We start from the raw sequence: 17265 nt of genomic DNA, 5'->3' as shown, positions 1-17265 counted from the left end.
TAGGAGTCTGCTTGTTTTCCACCTGGTATTCAGACCAAAATCAAAAGCACATCAAGAACTGCCAGACATTGGTTATTTACAGATTCACAAGTTGTCTAAGATTGTTTAGCTGTCAGCTATTTCTAAAACAGCATTTAGCATAAAGAAATAACCACATGCTATGGCCTTTCTGCATGACTGACAACAGCATAGAAGTGGATGCAATGGATAACATTCAAAATACCTTCTGAAAACATGAAGCCCCTAAAGAGGTGTAGCATTATGACTATAATAACTTGAGGTTTGACCTTGGCAGGTATTAAGGCAATGATGTAAAATAACTATAAGTTAGATCCATACGGGAGGACCCCATAAGGGGAGAAACTATTAAATTCTGAGTGTGTGAGATTCACAGATTACTTGAGGGCCCCATAAGTGGAAGACTAGAAACACAAGCGAATGAGCATATGAGTCACTTAGGTTAACTGGATGCAGGAGGGCCCCATGAGGGAAAGACTAGGAAGATTTGTCAGGTTTACATCAAGAACTGCCAGACATTGGTTATTTACAGATTCACAAGTTGTCTAAGATAGCTCAGATGTCAGCTATTTCTAAAATAGCATTTAGCATAAAAAAATAACCACATGCTATGGCCTTTCTGCATGACTGACAACAGCATAGAAGTGGATGCAATGGATAACATTCAAAATACCTTCTGAAAACATGAAGCCCCTAAAGAGGTGTAGCATTATAACTATAATAACTTGAGGTTTGACCTTGGCAGGTATTAAGGCAATGATGTAAAATAACTATAAGTTAGATCCATACGGGAGGACCCCATAAGGGGAGAAACTTTAAAATTCTGAGTGTGTAAGATTAACTGACTACTTGAGGGCCCCATAAGTGGAAGACTAGAAACACAAGCGAATGAGCATATGAGTCACTTAGGTTAACTGGATGCAGGAGGGCCCCATGAGGGAAAGACTAGGAAGATTTGTCAGGTTTACTCTTATCCATCAAAAAGCTTTTTTGGAAGAGCAGTGAACAAGTCCCTATCTTCATATGAGAATTACACAAAGTACAGGTGAACAAAGAAAGTATGTGACTAAGTGTGTGCATTGCTTTATATACCTGTGTGCTGGGATCATCTTTGTTTGAATCCTCACACGTAGGATGATCTATAGGGGATGTATCGGTCTCAACTGCCAAAGTAGGAGTCTGCTTGTTTTCCACCTGGTATTCAGACCAAAATCAAAAGCACATCAAGAACTGCCAGACATTGGTTATTTACAGATTCACAAGTTGTCTAAGATTGTTTAGCTGTCAGCTATTTCTAAAACAGCATTTAGCATAAAGAAATAACCACATGCTATGGCCTTTCTGCATGACTGACAACAGCATAGAAGTGGATGCAATGGATAACATTCAAAATACCTTCTGAAAACATGAAGCCCCTAAAGAGGTGTAGCATTATGACTATAATAACTTGAGGTTTGACCCTGGCAGGTATTAAGGCAATGATGTAAAATAACTATAAATTAGATCCATACGGGAGGACCCCATAAGGGGAGAAACTTTAAAATTCTGAGTGTGTAAGATTAACTGACTACTTGAGGGCCCCATAAGTGGAAGACTAGAAACACAAGCGAATGAGCATATGAGTCACTTAGGTTAACTGGATGCAGGAGGGCCCCATGAGGGAAAGACTAGGAAGATTTGTCAGGTTTACTCTTATCCATCAAAAAGCTTTTTTGGAAGAGCAGTGAACAAGTCCCTATCTTCATATGAGAATTACACAAAGTACAGGTGAACAAAGAAAGTATGTGACTAAGTGTGTGCATTGCTTTATATACCTGTGTGCTGGGATCATCTTTGTTTGAATCCTCACACGTAGGATGATCTATAGGGGATGTATCGGTCTCAACTGCCAAAGTAGGAGTCTGCTTGTTTTCCACCTGGTATTCAGACCAAAATCAAAAGCACATCAAGAACTGCCAGACATTGGTTATTTACAGATTCACAAGTTGTCTAAGATTGTTTAGCTGTCAGCTATTTCTAAAACAGCATTTAGCATAAAGAAATAACCACATGCTATGGCCTTTCTGCATGACTGACAACAGCATAGAAGTGGATGCAATGGATAACATTCAAAATACCTTCTGAAAACATGAAGCCCCTAAAGAGGTGTAGCATTATGACTATAATAACTTGAGGTTTGACCTTGGCAGGTATTAAGGCAATGATGTAAAATAACTATAAGTTAGATCCATACGGGAGGACCCCATAAGGGGAGAAACTATTAAATTCTGAGTGTGTGAGATTCACAGATTACTTGAGGGCCCCATAAGTGGAAGACTAGAAACACAAGCGAATGAGCATATGAGTCACTTAGGTTAACTGGATGCAGGAGGGCCCCATGAGGGAAAGACTAGGAAGATTTGTCAGGTTTACATCAAGAACTGCCAGACATTGGTTATTTACAGATTCACAAGTTGTCTAAGATAGCTCAGATGTCAGCTATTTCTAAAATAGCATTTAGCATAAAGAAATAACCACATGCTATGGCCTTTCTGCATGACTGACAACAGCATAGAAGTGGATGCAATGGATAACATTCAAAATACCTTCTGAAAACATGAAGCCCCTAAAGAGGTGTAGCATTATAACTATAATAACTTGAGGTTTGACCTTGGCAGGTATTAAGGCAATGATGTAAAATAACTATAAGTTAGATCCATACGGGAGGACCCCATAAGGGGAGAAACTTTAAAATTCTGAGTGTGTAAGATTAACTGACTACTTGAGGGCCCCATAAGTGGAAGACTAGAAACACAAGCGAATGAGCATATGAGTCACTTAGGTTAACTGGATGCAGGAGGGCCCCATGAGGGAAAGACTAGGAAGATTTGTCAGGTTTACTCTTATCCATCAAAAAGCTTTTTTGGAAGAGCAGTGAACAAGTCCCTATCTTCATATGAGAATTACACAAAGTACAGGTGAACAAAGAAGCTATGTGACTAGTGTGTGCATTACTTTATTACCTGTGTGCTGGGATCATCTTTGTTTGAATCCTCACTCGTAGGATGATCTATAGGGGATGTATCGGTCTCCACTGCCAAAGCAGGAGTCTGCTTGTTTTCCACCTGGTATTCAGACCAAAATCAAAAGCACATCAAGAACTGCCAGACATTGGTTATTTACAGATTCACAAGTTGTCTAATATTGTTTAGCTGTCAGCTATTTCTAAAACAGCATTTAGCATAAAGAAATAACCACATGCTATGGCCTTTCTGCATGACTGACAACAGCATAGAAGTGGATGCAATGGATAACATTCAAAATACCTTCTGAAAACATGAAGCCCCTAAAGAGGTGTAGCATTATGACTATAATAACTTGAGGTTTGACCCTGGCAGGTATTAAGGCAATGATGTAAAATAACTATAAATTAGATCCATACGGGAGGACCCCATAAGGGGAGAAACTTTAAAATTCTGAGTGTGTAAGATTAACTGACTATTTGAGGGCCCCATAAGTGGAAGACTAGAAACACAAGGGAATGAGCCTATGAGTCACTTAGGTTAACTGGATGCAGGAGGGCCCCATGAGGGAAAGACTAGGAAGATTTTGTCTATGATAGCTCAGCTGTCAGGTATTTTTTGCATCATTGTATTACTACTTTACCTTTGAACTGGCATCATCTGTTTTTGAATCTTTATGGGAAGGATGGTGTATAGGGGAAGTCCCAATTACCACAGCAGGGGCCTTCTTGTTTTTCACCTAGAAATCAGATGAAAAATAATTACTTTTAGGGATATCACTTAATCTTAAAAGAACATGGATACACACATAAAGTTACAAAACAATGGAAAAATATAAAAGTTGTTACATTAGTCAGTACAACTTCACACGCAAGTTAGTATGCCCTATTTAACCAACTCACCTTTTTACGCCATGGCCATTTTGAATCACCATAGTTGTAATCAATTTCCTCTCCTATCTCTATTTTCCTAACTGCAAAGAGGCACAAATGTGGCTTGCCATCTACTATGATTTTTTTCATGATGCAGTTTGGAGATTTGCCATTGTCATTTACTAATCTTCCAAGAGAGCCATCTTCCTTGGATGCATCAATACTAAAAGGTATAAAAGGTAAAACATTCAAATGTTAGTTATTTTACAAAAATCAGGCTTCACAGTGTAAACATATTTAAGAACCATAAATAATGTGTGATAACAGAAACTTCTAGACTGGCTCAGTCTAGTTTAAAATATCAATACTTAGAAGTGATAGCTTGAATAAGATTTCTCCTTCTTTTTGTAATTCATCAACTATTCGAAACTTTCAGCTCTTAAAGACTTTCTACATTTCTTCAAAAGATGTTTTGTTATAATCTTACCACCAGTGATGATTTTGCCACTCAAATTCAAACAGAAATGTACTCTCTATCTCTGTGTAGTGTCTTGACTGGCATTCTTCCACTGATATAAGTTGACCCCTGTACTCCAAGACAAAAGCACCTGGGTCGACGGGCTGGCTAGCGAACACTCCTCTTCCTATAAGGTTATTTTAGATATACATTTGATTAACAGAAACAATGAGCTGTCTTAACCTTTAACATACAGCATGACCCACCTCTTGTCACTTAAATGTGGTGCAACAATAACAAGAAAGAGTATAGCCTACTTCCTTTACAACCAACAGCTAGACCTATTGAGTATCAGCACAATGGCTTCTCTGGAAATGCCAATATATATCTGTTTCTAATATGTAGCATAAATATTTGCTTTAATATATGTATGAAATTAATAGTAATAGTAAAAGACCTGCTATCCCTGAGGGAGGACATGAAGTTAGTTGGTGTGAGTGAAGAGGATGCAGAGGATAGAGTTAGATGGAGGCACATGATTCGCTGTGGCAACCCCTGAAAGGGAGCAGCCGAAAGGAAAAGAAGTAAAAGACCTGCTATCCCTTACCTTTGTTAGTGTCAATATATCTTTCTATAAACCCAGGCTTGTCCCTTGAAGATTGAATGTAAGACTTTGCATCCTCAGCAGGCTGTAGTCTTGAGTTCCGTTTACTCATTATGGCTCTGTGAAACAGTTTTTAAGTCATAACACAAGTTATCTTATTAACTAATCACCTGAGTATTTGAATATTTCATGGTATATGGTCTATGTAGATTGCTCAACAGAAACCCAGGAATATTCAAAATAGCAGACCATAAATATAAAACACGAGGTATATTCAAACAAACAATAGTCAAACAAATTACTCCCTCTCCTTCTTTGCTAACCTGTCCTTTCCTAACCATATTCCTTGAGATAGGAAAAAACTACTGTGATGCTTAGAGAAGAGAACCCAACAATCCAATGTTCCAAAGATGATCTACAAAAGGTTTATTCAGGACACCTAGCGAAACATATTACTTCATTAAAGCAGGGATTTCAGCATTTAACATAAAACTATTTTCATAAATGAAATACAGCAAAAAAATTGGATTTAATGTAAATTAAGTAAAGGTTATGTTCCAGCGTTAATTTTACTGTTATCATTACAGGATCATCTTTATATATGGAGGACTTTAGTGCTTTCTACAAGATATTATGAAAATCCTGGAGCTTAATGGTAGGAGGATTCATCTCCAAGAAGAGAGAACTGTATGCATTTATACACATAAATCATTATTAAAATGTATTGATTAGGCCATTTATAACTTATTTCTGACATGGAGACAGTATAAACAAACAGAATCTAATATTTATTATTTACCTACCCTTTGCACAAGTGACATGCCAGATTCACACATTATATAAATGGCATTCTAAATATTACATAACATCCATCTTTATCAAAGCTGTCATATTTATTTTCTAATAGGTAAAATTTAATTTGTTGACCAAGGTAAAAATATATTTTTTTGTCATGAGTTTTCTTTTTTACACAGCAGGCTAAACTTATGAGGTTATTTGTGGATAATGAATAAAAAGAAGTGAAAAAAGTCAGCTAAAAACCATCACCTTCCCCTCTACTTCTCAATGATCCCCTTGAGCAAGGCCAAAATCTGAATCCTACTAATTTTTACACATTACCATAATAAATATTACGCACTTGTACTTCAAAAAGGGGAAAATTTGCTCCTACCCCCATTTGCAGTACAGTTCCCACCCCTTAAAGTCCAAGTGAATATTGTCCTGAAGAAACACCGAACAATTTTATCAGTGTTATCATTTACTTAGCTAACGCTAGCGCTAATGCTAGCGCTAATGCTAGCGCTAATGCTAGCGCTAATGCTAACGCTAGCATCTTGCATGAGATGGCACTTTACAAACGAGTTAAAAACGCTCATTACCAGCTCTTTGTTAGCATTGATAGTATTTGAGGTATAAGTTGACTTACATTTCTTTATTGTCTTGTATTACTGCCGTAGTGATTTTGTCCTGTTTAGTCCAAAAGAAGCATGCGGTCTTCACCGAGCTGCAGTCATGGTGCATTCAAAGCCCGCAACAGTGTGGGTCTTTTCAGCATGTATTTCTTTTCAATGTATTTCTAACTAAACATGATCCTTTAACAAAAAAGCCTCTTCCCATGATTTGAAGCAAATTGATTGATTCTTTTATTTCCTTATGGATCAATATTTGTCATACATGTAATTTTATGTATTTTGAAAGTTTAAAAGTAAGATTTTAGTGACATGTAGATGTACAACATGTGTGACGTACGTGCCTTAAAGGCAACTAATCTCATCTAGCTACGATCCAAATGAATATCTTATCTTATAAAATCAATTGTATTTTAACCTTCAGAGAAAATGTGCTAGATATGTATCTATAACATTACAGCAGTAGCTACCGAGCTATAGATCACTTTACAAGCTGTAAGCTATAACATAGCTAACATTAGAAGGTAGTATGGTGTTGCTAACATTACCAGCCAACATGCTGTAGCTAACTTTAGCAACTATAAATTTATATTACAACTTCACTTTGTACCCTGCTTGCAACTATGCAGAGGATAAAAAAGTTAAAAACTGTAAAAAAAAAATCAGAAAAGAAACGTACCTGCTCCCTTCATGAAGTTTTCATACTGGTAAATGGCACAATATTCTGTGGTTTGAGGAAATGGGCGTGTATCCCAAATTGGTGACGGTGACGGTGAAGTAGCCAATCAAATGTCTTCTTATCATCAGGGCTGTACTCTGATTGGTTGAAATGTTACACACTTCCGAAAGTGTGTATCTTTTGCAATACCAAGCCCCTAGCACTAGTTGGCAGTACTGAGGATAAATTTTACACACACTTCACACACACTTTTCCAAAATTTCTGACCTTGTGGGCCAAATGAAAAAAAAGCAAGAGCAACATTAGGGGAGGCTCCTGAGCTGCTTTTTGAATGAAATCTTTGTGGGGCCCAGCATTTTGGGCCCCACAAAGGCTTTGGGCCCCACGCTGTTGGTGGGCTCCTTGCCACTGGGCCTCACCAAGTAAGAATTGCAAGTGCACACACACACACACACACACACACACACACACACACACACACACACACACACACACACACACACACACACACACACACACACACAAACACAAACACAGCTCAACCACCTGCATACCAGAGAACAAAAATTAAGAAAACAAGATCCTGTGTAAAACTTTCAGCAGGTTAGATCAAGAAAAATTAAAGTAAAGTTGTTTCAATAACAATTACTATGTACTATATTGTATTTTATCCAAGTATATGGGTCATGTAAGTACAGTCTCAGGCCATATCAAAGTTATGATGAAGACATGAGTGGACAAGCTGAGGCTGCAGCCACTGGACTGATGAACAAGCAAATATCTGGTCTTTTACAGCATCATGTCAGTCAGCTGCACAGCAGGTACACAGCGTATTCTCAGAGTTAACAGTAGTACTGACATAAATCTGTTTGTGTGCACTTTTGCAGAGTATAAAGTAACTGTTGTTAACTTCATTTACAGCTACGTCTTTCACACACTGTTATAATATGCTTCTTGATAAATATTACAGCTGCTCATTTTCTATCAGCAATCAGGAGGGAGCATTATGTGTGCAATTTGTGTCATTGCTTTTATGTAGAATTTGTGACTGCTTTATTGTGTGTGACTGGAGGTGGAACTTTGAGCATGCAATACTATAGAGCAGTAGAGCAATAGCAGGGGAAGGATCATGGGAAATCTGTATTGTATTATATTCCACTTTCATCCATATCTGTATGATATAAATTTACTACATCTACTTGTTTACTATCCCTGTTCTAATGCTTCTCCCTCATTAAACCAATTCAGCTCCAATAACTCTACCTGAGTGCTGTGGATGAGAGATGGTGTTTATACTCCCATCTAGCAAATGGAAATCTGTTCAATTGTTAATGATACAGGCATCCACAGGTTTGTCCCCTGGATTCCTTTATAGAAAGTAGGACAGTAGTGGGTACCGGCATCTCTCTGTTATAAAAGCCTCCGTCTCACCCTTAACCCCCTCTTCTCTCTGTCTCTTACAGGCGAGCCCTGCTCCCATAATTGTCAACACAGACACTTTGGACTCAGTTCCTTATGTGAGTTTGATTTATTTTTATTTTAATGTATTTTACCTGTTAGTCTTTTCAGTAGAAGACCACATTACAAAAAGAATCAGCAGGTGAGATGGAATGTTTGATGTATTAGTTTGTTTTCATTGTGTAACTTTTCATTGTAAAACAAGGTTGTAGTGCTGATTTATTAATTGTCATGAATAAAAGACCAGCACAAGACTTTCTAAAGACCTTTCCTCTCTTGCACTTTTGCACAGTATTTTACTTCAAAACTAATAAAAGCAGAAGGATAAATAAATAATGCTACTCAAACAGGGACTGGGCTCCAAGAGCTCACATATTTTTTTTCACAGTAGATGACAATGGACATAGAGGGGTTTTCAAATTTTTGTTAATTTATTATTATTATTATTGTTGTTGTTGTTGTTGTTATATAAGACAATTTATAGGAATTTCCTCATCCACTTTTTTTCACTTTAGTTTGTTCATGTGTCAGAGCTTTGTCCATAAACTGAGAATCGTGTATTCATCATCAGATAAACATTTCCTGTTTCAATTATTTAACTACAGTAATTTATTCCCTTACAATCAAATTAAGTTCTGGTAATGATATTTGACACTGCTCAGAAATGACAATTTGGAATATAATTTGCAGCATTTTATATGCATGTGAGCTATTTCTTTATGAATGTATAATGAAAGCACTGACTGCAAATTAATCATCTCAGCAAGATATGGGATGAGACCACCCTCTGCAGCTAACCTTCATGTTGCAGAAATAGATAATCTTGGTTAACCATCACCCTAAATTGCTTCCCTTGTGCTGGGGCCTATTTAGTGCAGAATAACAAGCTAGATTTACCAGATACCTGCTGTCTTTAATGTAACTACAGTATGTAGAGTTGGAAATTCAGTGCTTAACCTCAACCTATATGAACATAATTTAATATCCTTTCTGAAAACACAAGCACAGTGTTTGAAAGAGTAAATGTTTTTCCTAATATATTTTTGCCCCTAGGTCAATGGTACAGAAATTGAATATGAGTTTGAGGAAATCACTCTAGAGCGGGTGAGTATCTCAGGTTCCACAGCTATGTTTAACCTCAGACAATCTAGAAGTACATGTCTTAGCACTGCATTTCCTGAAGGCTTCAAATTACACTATAAAACCGTGACAGAGGGACGTTACAACATTCCTGCTGCCTAACTATCTATACCCAGTGTGTGGCTGGATAAATGTGGAATAATTCTAATGTCTTGGACCAGTTAGGATTTGTCCAGAGAAGCTAATAGATTTCAGATTATTTTTCCACAATTGGTGAAAGTACACAAACTCAAGTCACAAGTTAAGGTTTAGATACTGGAAATGTACTTATTACCAACCACCAAATATACGCCACTAAATCCTTTATGTACAGTAAGTAAAAGCAATAGGTACACAAAATAAAATAAAAGTACAAGTACTGCTCTAAGAAAACTTATTATTTGTGTTGAATTTGATGCCAAGTTCAAAATTTTCATCTTTAAAAAAACAGATAACTAAAGTTGTCACATGGTGTAGTGGAATAAAAGTACAAATATTCTCTCTGAATTGTAGTGGAGTAAAAGCAACATACTCCAGTACTTGAAAATTTGTATTTATTTGCTTATCTCTGTTTCTTTTTTCTTTACCACCAAATTAAACCAGTGACAATAATTATTTGCCATCCGCATTTTAAGGTCCAATTTTAAAGCCCTGTTCTGACACAGCCTAGCAAACTATTTGTATGCTTAAAGAATGTAGTAGATTTAGCATGAGCTCATAAATTGCGCTCCAAGTCACCAAAAGAGAAATATTGACTTAGTGGAGACTAAGAGCAGCAGAAAGGAGTCCAATACAATAAGACTTCACTAAACAACCAACAAGGGAGTCTGCACTTAGTAGTCACTCTCCATCCATAGTCCAGGACCTTTGTGTTTATCACCTCTTATCAGATGATGGCTAAAAGCACAGACAGGCCTATGTTTTGTCCTCTGTTGAGCAGAACAAGGTTTTTTGATTGAGTGCTCCAGGCAGCAATGTCCTACAGGGACACTCAGTTTGTTCTGTAATCAAGAAAAGCTTCTGTTTCATCAGCTAACAACTTAATCAAATCTTCACCTTATTCTATGAGCATCCGGGGGACTTTGTTTGCAAAGCCAACACTTTGTGTATAAAAATAATATTGCATAGTAAAGCTGTGATTATAAAGAGCCAGGTTAACTCAGAAGAGAGGCTGTGGTGGAGCCATTTTGTGATGGAAGGCTAAATACTTCATTCTAATCATAGTGAGAGTAGAAATGCTATAAAGTCAATCAAATCGACTTTTGATGAAAATCAAATGTACTGTATACTTTAAAGGCTCCAAGGATGCTGGAGTGTGTAGTTTGCTGTCAATGCTGTCAAATAATATGTGCACTACTCATCTTGTGTATCGTGATCACTAACCAGGAATACGTGTAGCCCAGGGTAAACTTCATTCTTGCTACATGGAAAAATGGTGGATGAGCTCAGCTGGTGCAGAAAAGTAGAAATAAATTGATCAGGATCCACAAAACAAAATATATCCACATGTTTGTTTTAGGAAGAAACATACACATATGATTATAATTTGATGAAGATCTTCAGTGTATTGGAGCTAATGTCACAGTATCCAGTAAACCTGCGGTTAATGAGAGGATGTGAAACAAGCTATAATATGTCTCTATAATAGCTAAACATTAAACATAGACATATTTAAGGCAGGTATCCTCAGACTGTGCAGACACTTCATACATATAAGATCTGCCCACACAGTGCCTCTTTTCACTGACTGCTTCCCATGGCCACAGGGTAACTCAGGGTTGGGCTTTAGCATTGCCGGGGGGACAGATAACCCACACATCGGCGATGACCCTGGTATCTTCATCACCAAGATCATCGCTGGAGGTGCTGCAGCAGAGGATGGGCGGCTGAGGTGAGTCATTTATACATCCCCGCACAGGTTTTTAATCAGAGTTAACTAGCAACATTTTTGGACCTTGACAGGTAAACAAACATTTGATAAATGCGTCACAGAAAATGCCAGAAAGAAAAGAGAATCCTTTAAGAGGATGACTTAAAGATAATCTTTCTCACTGCTCACTGCTTACTCCTCTGCAGCACTGGATAATCTATCCTCAGAAATAGTTTATAAAACATTTGAGATACAGTACAGAGTTATAAACGTTGTTTTCTTCTTCTATTTTTTTCTGTCTCAAGATTTTTTCCTTTTGGAAACTTGCTTTCAAATCTTCTTGTTGATACATCATATTCATAAATTTATATATTTATTTAAAAAATTGTTATTTTCTCAACTATTTCGGCATGTATCTCAACTATTGTTTGAGGAACCGCAAATTGTGTTTAATTTCAAGTGGTAAATTGACTATTATTTTGGTAGCTCTATTGTAGCTCTGTTTTTTAATGAACAACAACAATAATTCTTCAGTGCTCTGCAGCAATCCTCATTGAGTTGAGTTTAGTTTATGGTATTAACTGAAGTGGTATGGATAAAGTTTAACTAAGTCATTTAATATATCAAGGAGGCAAGCACATTACCTGAACTCATTCTTCACTTAACTGAAGATGATTCTAGGTGTCAGGGACAGTGTATGCAGTCTTTTACCCCAAGTAAGCTTTTAGATGATTGCTTTTTTTTTTGCTATAACACAAAAGCAAAAAGACAAACTCACCTACAAACATTCAGACAGTTACTAAAAGTTTATCTTCCATTTTATAGAAAACACTATGTAATTAAATACTGCATTACACAATTAGTAAGTGTAGGATTATCGCCTAAAAGCCCCTTCTATTGTATATCTAACATGCAAGAACTTAACTAATCATTCATTACTGTTATGTAACAAAAGGTGGACGTGTGAAAATCCTGTGGAGCAAGCGTTAGAACAAAGTAACACAGTCTGGGAAGGATCCCAACAAACCTTCCTTATGTAACTCATGTAACTTCCCTAAAACATTCCTTTTTTTTTAAATAGCAGGGATATATAATGTTGATTTGGTTCAAGGCTGGCATCTGTTTTGCTTCCAAGCTGCAGCTCTGGATCATTACTGTCAAATCGCAGATGTTAGAGTGGAGCATTATGCTTCCACAGCATCAAGGCAGATTGCTGAAGAAGCAGGCTGGGCATAAATCACACTTAGCCTAATTTATGGTCACCCACTCCAAGGTGGACAGCGAGACTAAGCAGTATAGATGGGGGGCTGTCTAATCACTGAGAGGAAGAGAGGCTCATGGAGATTAGATTTTCTCTAACATCACAGAAGCCAGACACAGTGAGCTCTGGAACACTGTAGCAGAGCACTAAGCATACTTATAGGACTTAAGGGACTGCTTGCAGCATTTAGAGTGTTTCTCATGGAGGCTTTTGTATTAGAAAGGTAAAAGTATTGAAGTAGACGAGCTTAAAGCCATAATAGTCCTTCCTGTTTAAAAAAGTTTTCTATAAATGCTTATTACACATGTTGTGAATTTTATCTTAGTTTGTACTTTTCTCACTGTGTAATTTTTATTATTATTGTCTGTTGTTTAATTGCGACCAGAGTTTATGTAGATGTACATGTATACTACTGTATGTATTGGTACTGTCTAAAGAATGAGAATTGTAATGTCGGTAATATTTAAAATAAAAGTAATATTTATGTAATTTTAAAATATTTATTGTGGAAGACGTGTAAAAACAAAAATACTTTCTTTCTGCTTTCCACTGTTAGAAGAGGTTGTGTAAGTATGCATGGATTTAGTGTGTGTATGTGTGGGCTGGGTCCCAGCTGGTCCCTATGTGCACCCCCAGGAGAGCTGTGTCCTTGACTGCCAGGGCATGGACGTTTTGGTCAACACCTCAGGGGGATTCAAACTGAGCCACTTGGTGACTCCTTTTTGTTCGCATTTATGGGCTCGTCCACAGGCACACACCCCCTCACACCCACTCACATTCTCAGCTCGCATTGTCTGTCACAAGTCTCAGACATGCACTTGCATACTATGTTTATTATGCACAAAGTGGCTGGAAATCTCAAACTTATGTATGTAGCACATGGGTCACCCCTTCAAGTAATTATGACATAATACAGTTGTGTGTGTGTGTGTGTGTGCGCGCGCATGTGTGTATGTTTGTTTACAAAGAAATGCAAAAATAGGATGGCTGTAAACAATATGAATGTTCAAAGGTTACTACCTTTTCAACCCATTTTTAACTGATTTATGTTATATCTGAGATACCTTTTTGGTTAGCATATTTTTTGCAGCTTCACAGTAAATCGGCTTAATTCTGATACAGAGCTATCAGTAAAATATGTCAGCATTATGTAATTTCATAAAAGCTCAAGTTTTAGCTTAACTTCCTTAGATAGCCTTCAAGTTTAACACTTCCTCCATGGTGGCTGCTTTGCTTCTTCCTAGTAAACACTCTCTGACACTTAAACAGAATATTGTTAATTGTGCAGCTTTGCTCTCAATCATGAGTCATTATCATCACAAATCCACACTGTTCTTCTTCCAGAGTAAATGACTGTATCCTGCGGGTGAATGATGCAGACGTGTCTGAAGTTTCTCACAGTAAGGCAGTAGAAGCCTTGAAGGTTGCAGGTTCCATTGTCCGATTGTACGTGCGGCGCCGGAGACCTATGCTAGAGACCATCATTGAGATTAAACTCATAAAAGGACCAAAAGGTGCGCTCAGAAACACACAGTCCAGCTAACTCATATGGACTCACTTAAATATCAAGTGTTACTTACTATTTGATTGATGCTCATGTGAATCATTGTGATTAGTGCTCACCAGATAGGTTTCATTTAAAGGAATAAAATCAAGCCACTCTTAATTCAGTAACACATGAAGAATGTATGTATCCTATGTTAGCTAAGCCGAGAGCAACATAACATGCCAGTTAAGTTTACAGTAGTTAACCCTTAAACCGTTTTTTTTAATACTTCAGTCAATCGAAAAACACGAGCATCAACATATTATGAAGCCCTTTATATACTGTTCTGTGTAACCCAGAAACTAATCAACTACTTTCACACACACATAAACACACACAGGTCTGGGCTTCAGTATTGCAGGAGGAGTTGGAAACCAGCACATCCCCGGTGACAACAGCATATATGTCACCAAAATCATTGATGGCGGGGCAGCACAAAAGGATGGGCGGCTACAAGTTGGAGACAGACTGTTAATGGTGAGTACCAGGTGCTAGCAATTTGAATTTTAACCTGAACTATGTGGAGTCTGGATGGTCTGATAATAATTGAGTAGACTTGTGCATTTAATAGCAGTGTTATTTAATAGCAGCTGACAGTGTTCTTCTTGTTTCTTAAATCTAAATGATAATAGAGAGATAAAACCGTTGCACACATTTTGAAAGCAACAAAGTAGCAACCTACTGACCCTGCAGTGTAACATTAAGCTTTCTCTTGGTTAATCAGTGCTTAATGTTATTTCCTTCCTAATGTCATGAGCTCACCGAACACCATCTGTCACAATCCAATCTTGTGGAGGCAGGGAGCATGCTGGACTGGTCAGGCTGAGGACTAAGAACACACTAAGTCTATTCTTTGTTTGGACAGGTAAACAATTTCAGTTTGGAGGAAGTGTCTCATGAAGAGGCTGTAGCCATTTTGAAGAACACGTTGGATGTGGTTTACCTAAAGGCAGGAAAGCCTACTAATGTGTATCTATCGGATCCCTATGGGCCTCCTGATATTACACACTGTAAGTACTTACCTCCTGCTTTTGAACTGATTAGTTGTCAGCTCACTGTTGCTGGAACTGTCATCTGTAGCTAGAATCGTTAAACCAGAGAGAAGAAAACCTATAAACCTCCAGATGACTATAAAGCTGGTAGTCACTCTTCCTGTAGCTCATGTTTGGTCTCCTGTTCAGTTGCTACAGTATACACTAAAATCTGCTCATCACTTAATGAGTGACTGAGCATTAATGAGTGAACATTACACTTATTCGGCTGTTAAACTAACAACTTATCACTGGAATAGCAGTTCACAATACTTTTATTTTTACTCCACTTATGGAATATGGAATGAATTGTTTTTTAAACTTTATTTTAGATGTTTAATTAATGATGTATTAATGTTAAGTTATTATGTTAAGATTTTCTGCAATGCCACTCAGTTCTTGTCAATTGTACAAAAGTGTTACACATACAAATGGTAAATAGTCGCTTATATAGCACTTTACAATGTTGATTCCGATTCCCCCATTCACAAAGTGAAGGCAGTGGCTGCCATGCAAGGTGCTCACCTGACCCACCGGGAGCAACTTGGGGTTCAGTGTCTTGCCCAAGGAAACTTCAACATGTAGCCAGGAGCAGGGATTGAGCCACTGACCATGTGGTCCACGGTCAACGGCCTTATCAACTGAGCTACAACACAAAAGTGTTACATTTTCAGTCACTTTCATCTATATTTTACTCACTAGTTAATGTTTGTGAACATTGAATTTACATATCATTAGAATTATTATCAAGGAGAGAGTGTGTTGCTATTGTCAACTGACTGAGACTGAGAAGCCCTTGAGGAAAATAGACTTTATAAATAAACTTGACTGTATTTTATATTTAAGTGTCACTTGGTATGGAAATATAGTATAATAATTTAGGGAATTATTTAAACTTCTCTCTGATTTGCTCTTTTTTTCATAGCCACAAATTTTATTTTTCACAGCAGCTTGACATGGACAAAGGACATCTCGTTTAAGATGTTGTCCACAACTTTATTGAGAAACGACATTTGAAATAACTATGAAAAAACAGAAATAAGAAATGCAAGAATACTATTAGCATCATGGAAATTTGTCAACCAGTATCTCCATTTATTTATTTATTATTATTTTCCTTCACAGCTTTTTCTCCAGCCATGGAAAATCATATCTCTTCCCCCATCAACAGTGGCACTCTGGAGTACAAGTCCGGTCTCCCCCCCATCTCCCCTGGGAGTTATTCCCCCCTCCCTAAGCACTTACTAGGGGAAGAAGATATAAACAGGTTGGATGGTTTTTCCTTCTTACGGTAATTACCTCCTTTCCTACCAGACTACTAAAACTACACGTAGAAGTCTGTCTACTCAATTTCTCCTGTCTATCGTCTGTCCTACCTGATCTGTTTGTGTGGGGCGATTCAAAAAGCAATCACAACTCCATGGTGAGTTTTGATGCAATTTGAAAAGGTCTGTTGTCTCTGTGTAGAGCACCATATTGTAGTTTTCACCTTACTAACCTTAAATATTGGTACCTGCAGCGATTTTCAAAGATGTCCTGAAAAAGGAGTCCCTTGATCCCCCTAATCAGGAGCTGCGACATTATGTTCTGATCACATTTTTTCAAACAAATATTTAGAAAATAGAGGGTCCCCAGAAAGAGCTATTTGAAAACCACTGGTTTGCAGTATTTTTGCTATGATGTGTTGTGATTGCAGCTGAATGTCTCTTTATGGTTGCTTTCTCAACAGTGTGTTTTCTTGTGGTATTGTAACGCATGGCTGCTTAGAGCATCAAGTCATTAATAAAACACAACAGAGTCGCGGTTTGTGTTTTAATATTGTTCAGAAAGGCTTTGGTAATTTTACAGTAGCTTCTATGGGTCTGGGAACAGTACCATCACCGTAAAATGTATTTATACAATCCCATGTTAAAATATGATGTGTAGAGAAAATGTTTTA

General features: G+C 37.5%; 2 protein-coding genes across 33 annotated transcripts in view; one reads left to right on the top strand and one right to left on the bottom strand.

Moving 5' to 3' along the window:
* Positions 1-17265, top strand: part of dlg2 (discs, large homolog 2 (Drosophila)) — a 232740-nt gene that overhangs the window by 175672 nt on the left and 39803 nt on the right. For 25 of the 30 annotated variants that reach the window (XR_010912255.1, XM_067494163.1, XM_067494155.1 and 22 more), the window contains 7 exons: positions 8505-8558; positions 9553-9603; positions 11385-11509; positions 14094-14263; positions 14636-14772; positions 15161-15305; positions 16452-16617. Coding sequence is in view for 29 of the 30 variants with exons in the window: in XM_067494163.1 (XP_067350264.1) it covers positions 8505-8558; positions 9553-9603; positions 11385-11509; positions 14094-14263; positions 14636-14772; positions 15161-15305; positions 16452-16617 (848 nt within the window). In the remaining variant the exon portion in view is untranslated. The remainder of the gene's footprint in view (positions 1-8504; positions 8559-9552; positions 9604-11384; positions 11510-14093; positions 14264-14635; positions 14773-15160; positions 15306-16451; positions 16618-17265) is intronic. The other 5 variants (XM_067494167.1, XM_067494164.1, XM_067494170.1 and 2 more) reach the window with 1 other exon arrangement.
* LOC137108965 (N-lysine methyltransferase KMT5A-A-like) lies at positions 1535-8328 on the bottom strand. 3 transcript variants are annotated; one of them, XM_067494189.1, is made up of 6 exons: positions 7042-8328; positions 4957-5072; positions 4380-4536; positions 3923-4115; positions 3664-3759; positions 1535-1934 (listed from the first exon to the last, which is right to left on the bottom strand). In XM_067494189.1, the coding sequence occupies exons 2-6, from the start codon at positions 5063-5065 to the stop codon at positions 1686-1688; spliced, it is 804 nt and encodes a 267-aa protein (XP_067350290.1). In that variant the 5' UTR covers positions 5066-5072; positions 7042-8328; the 3' UTR covers positions 1535-1685. The 3 variants fall into 3 exon arrangements, with proteins under 3 accessions (XP_067350290.1, XP_067350289.1, XP_067350291.1); XM_067494188.1 differs by lacking the exon at positions 7042-8328 and adding an exon at positions 6380-7032; XM_067494190.1 differs by lacking the exons at positions 1535-1934; positions 7042-8328 and adding exons at positions 2147-3122; positions 6380-7032.

Source organism: Channa argus, chromosome 24 (assembly GCF_033026475.1).
Source record: "Channa argus isolate prfri chromosome 24, Channa argus male v1.0, whole genome shotgun sequence".
Taxonomy (NCBI): domain Eukaryota; kingdom Metazoa; phylum Chordata; class Actinopteri; order Anabantiformes; family Channidae; genus Channa; species Channa argus.
Note: the sequence above shows the minus strand (reverse complement) of the source record. Positions and strands in the feature narration are given on the sequence as shown.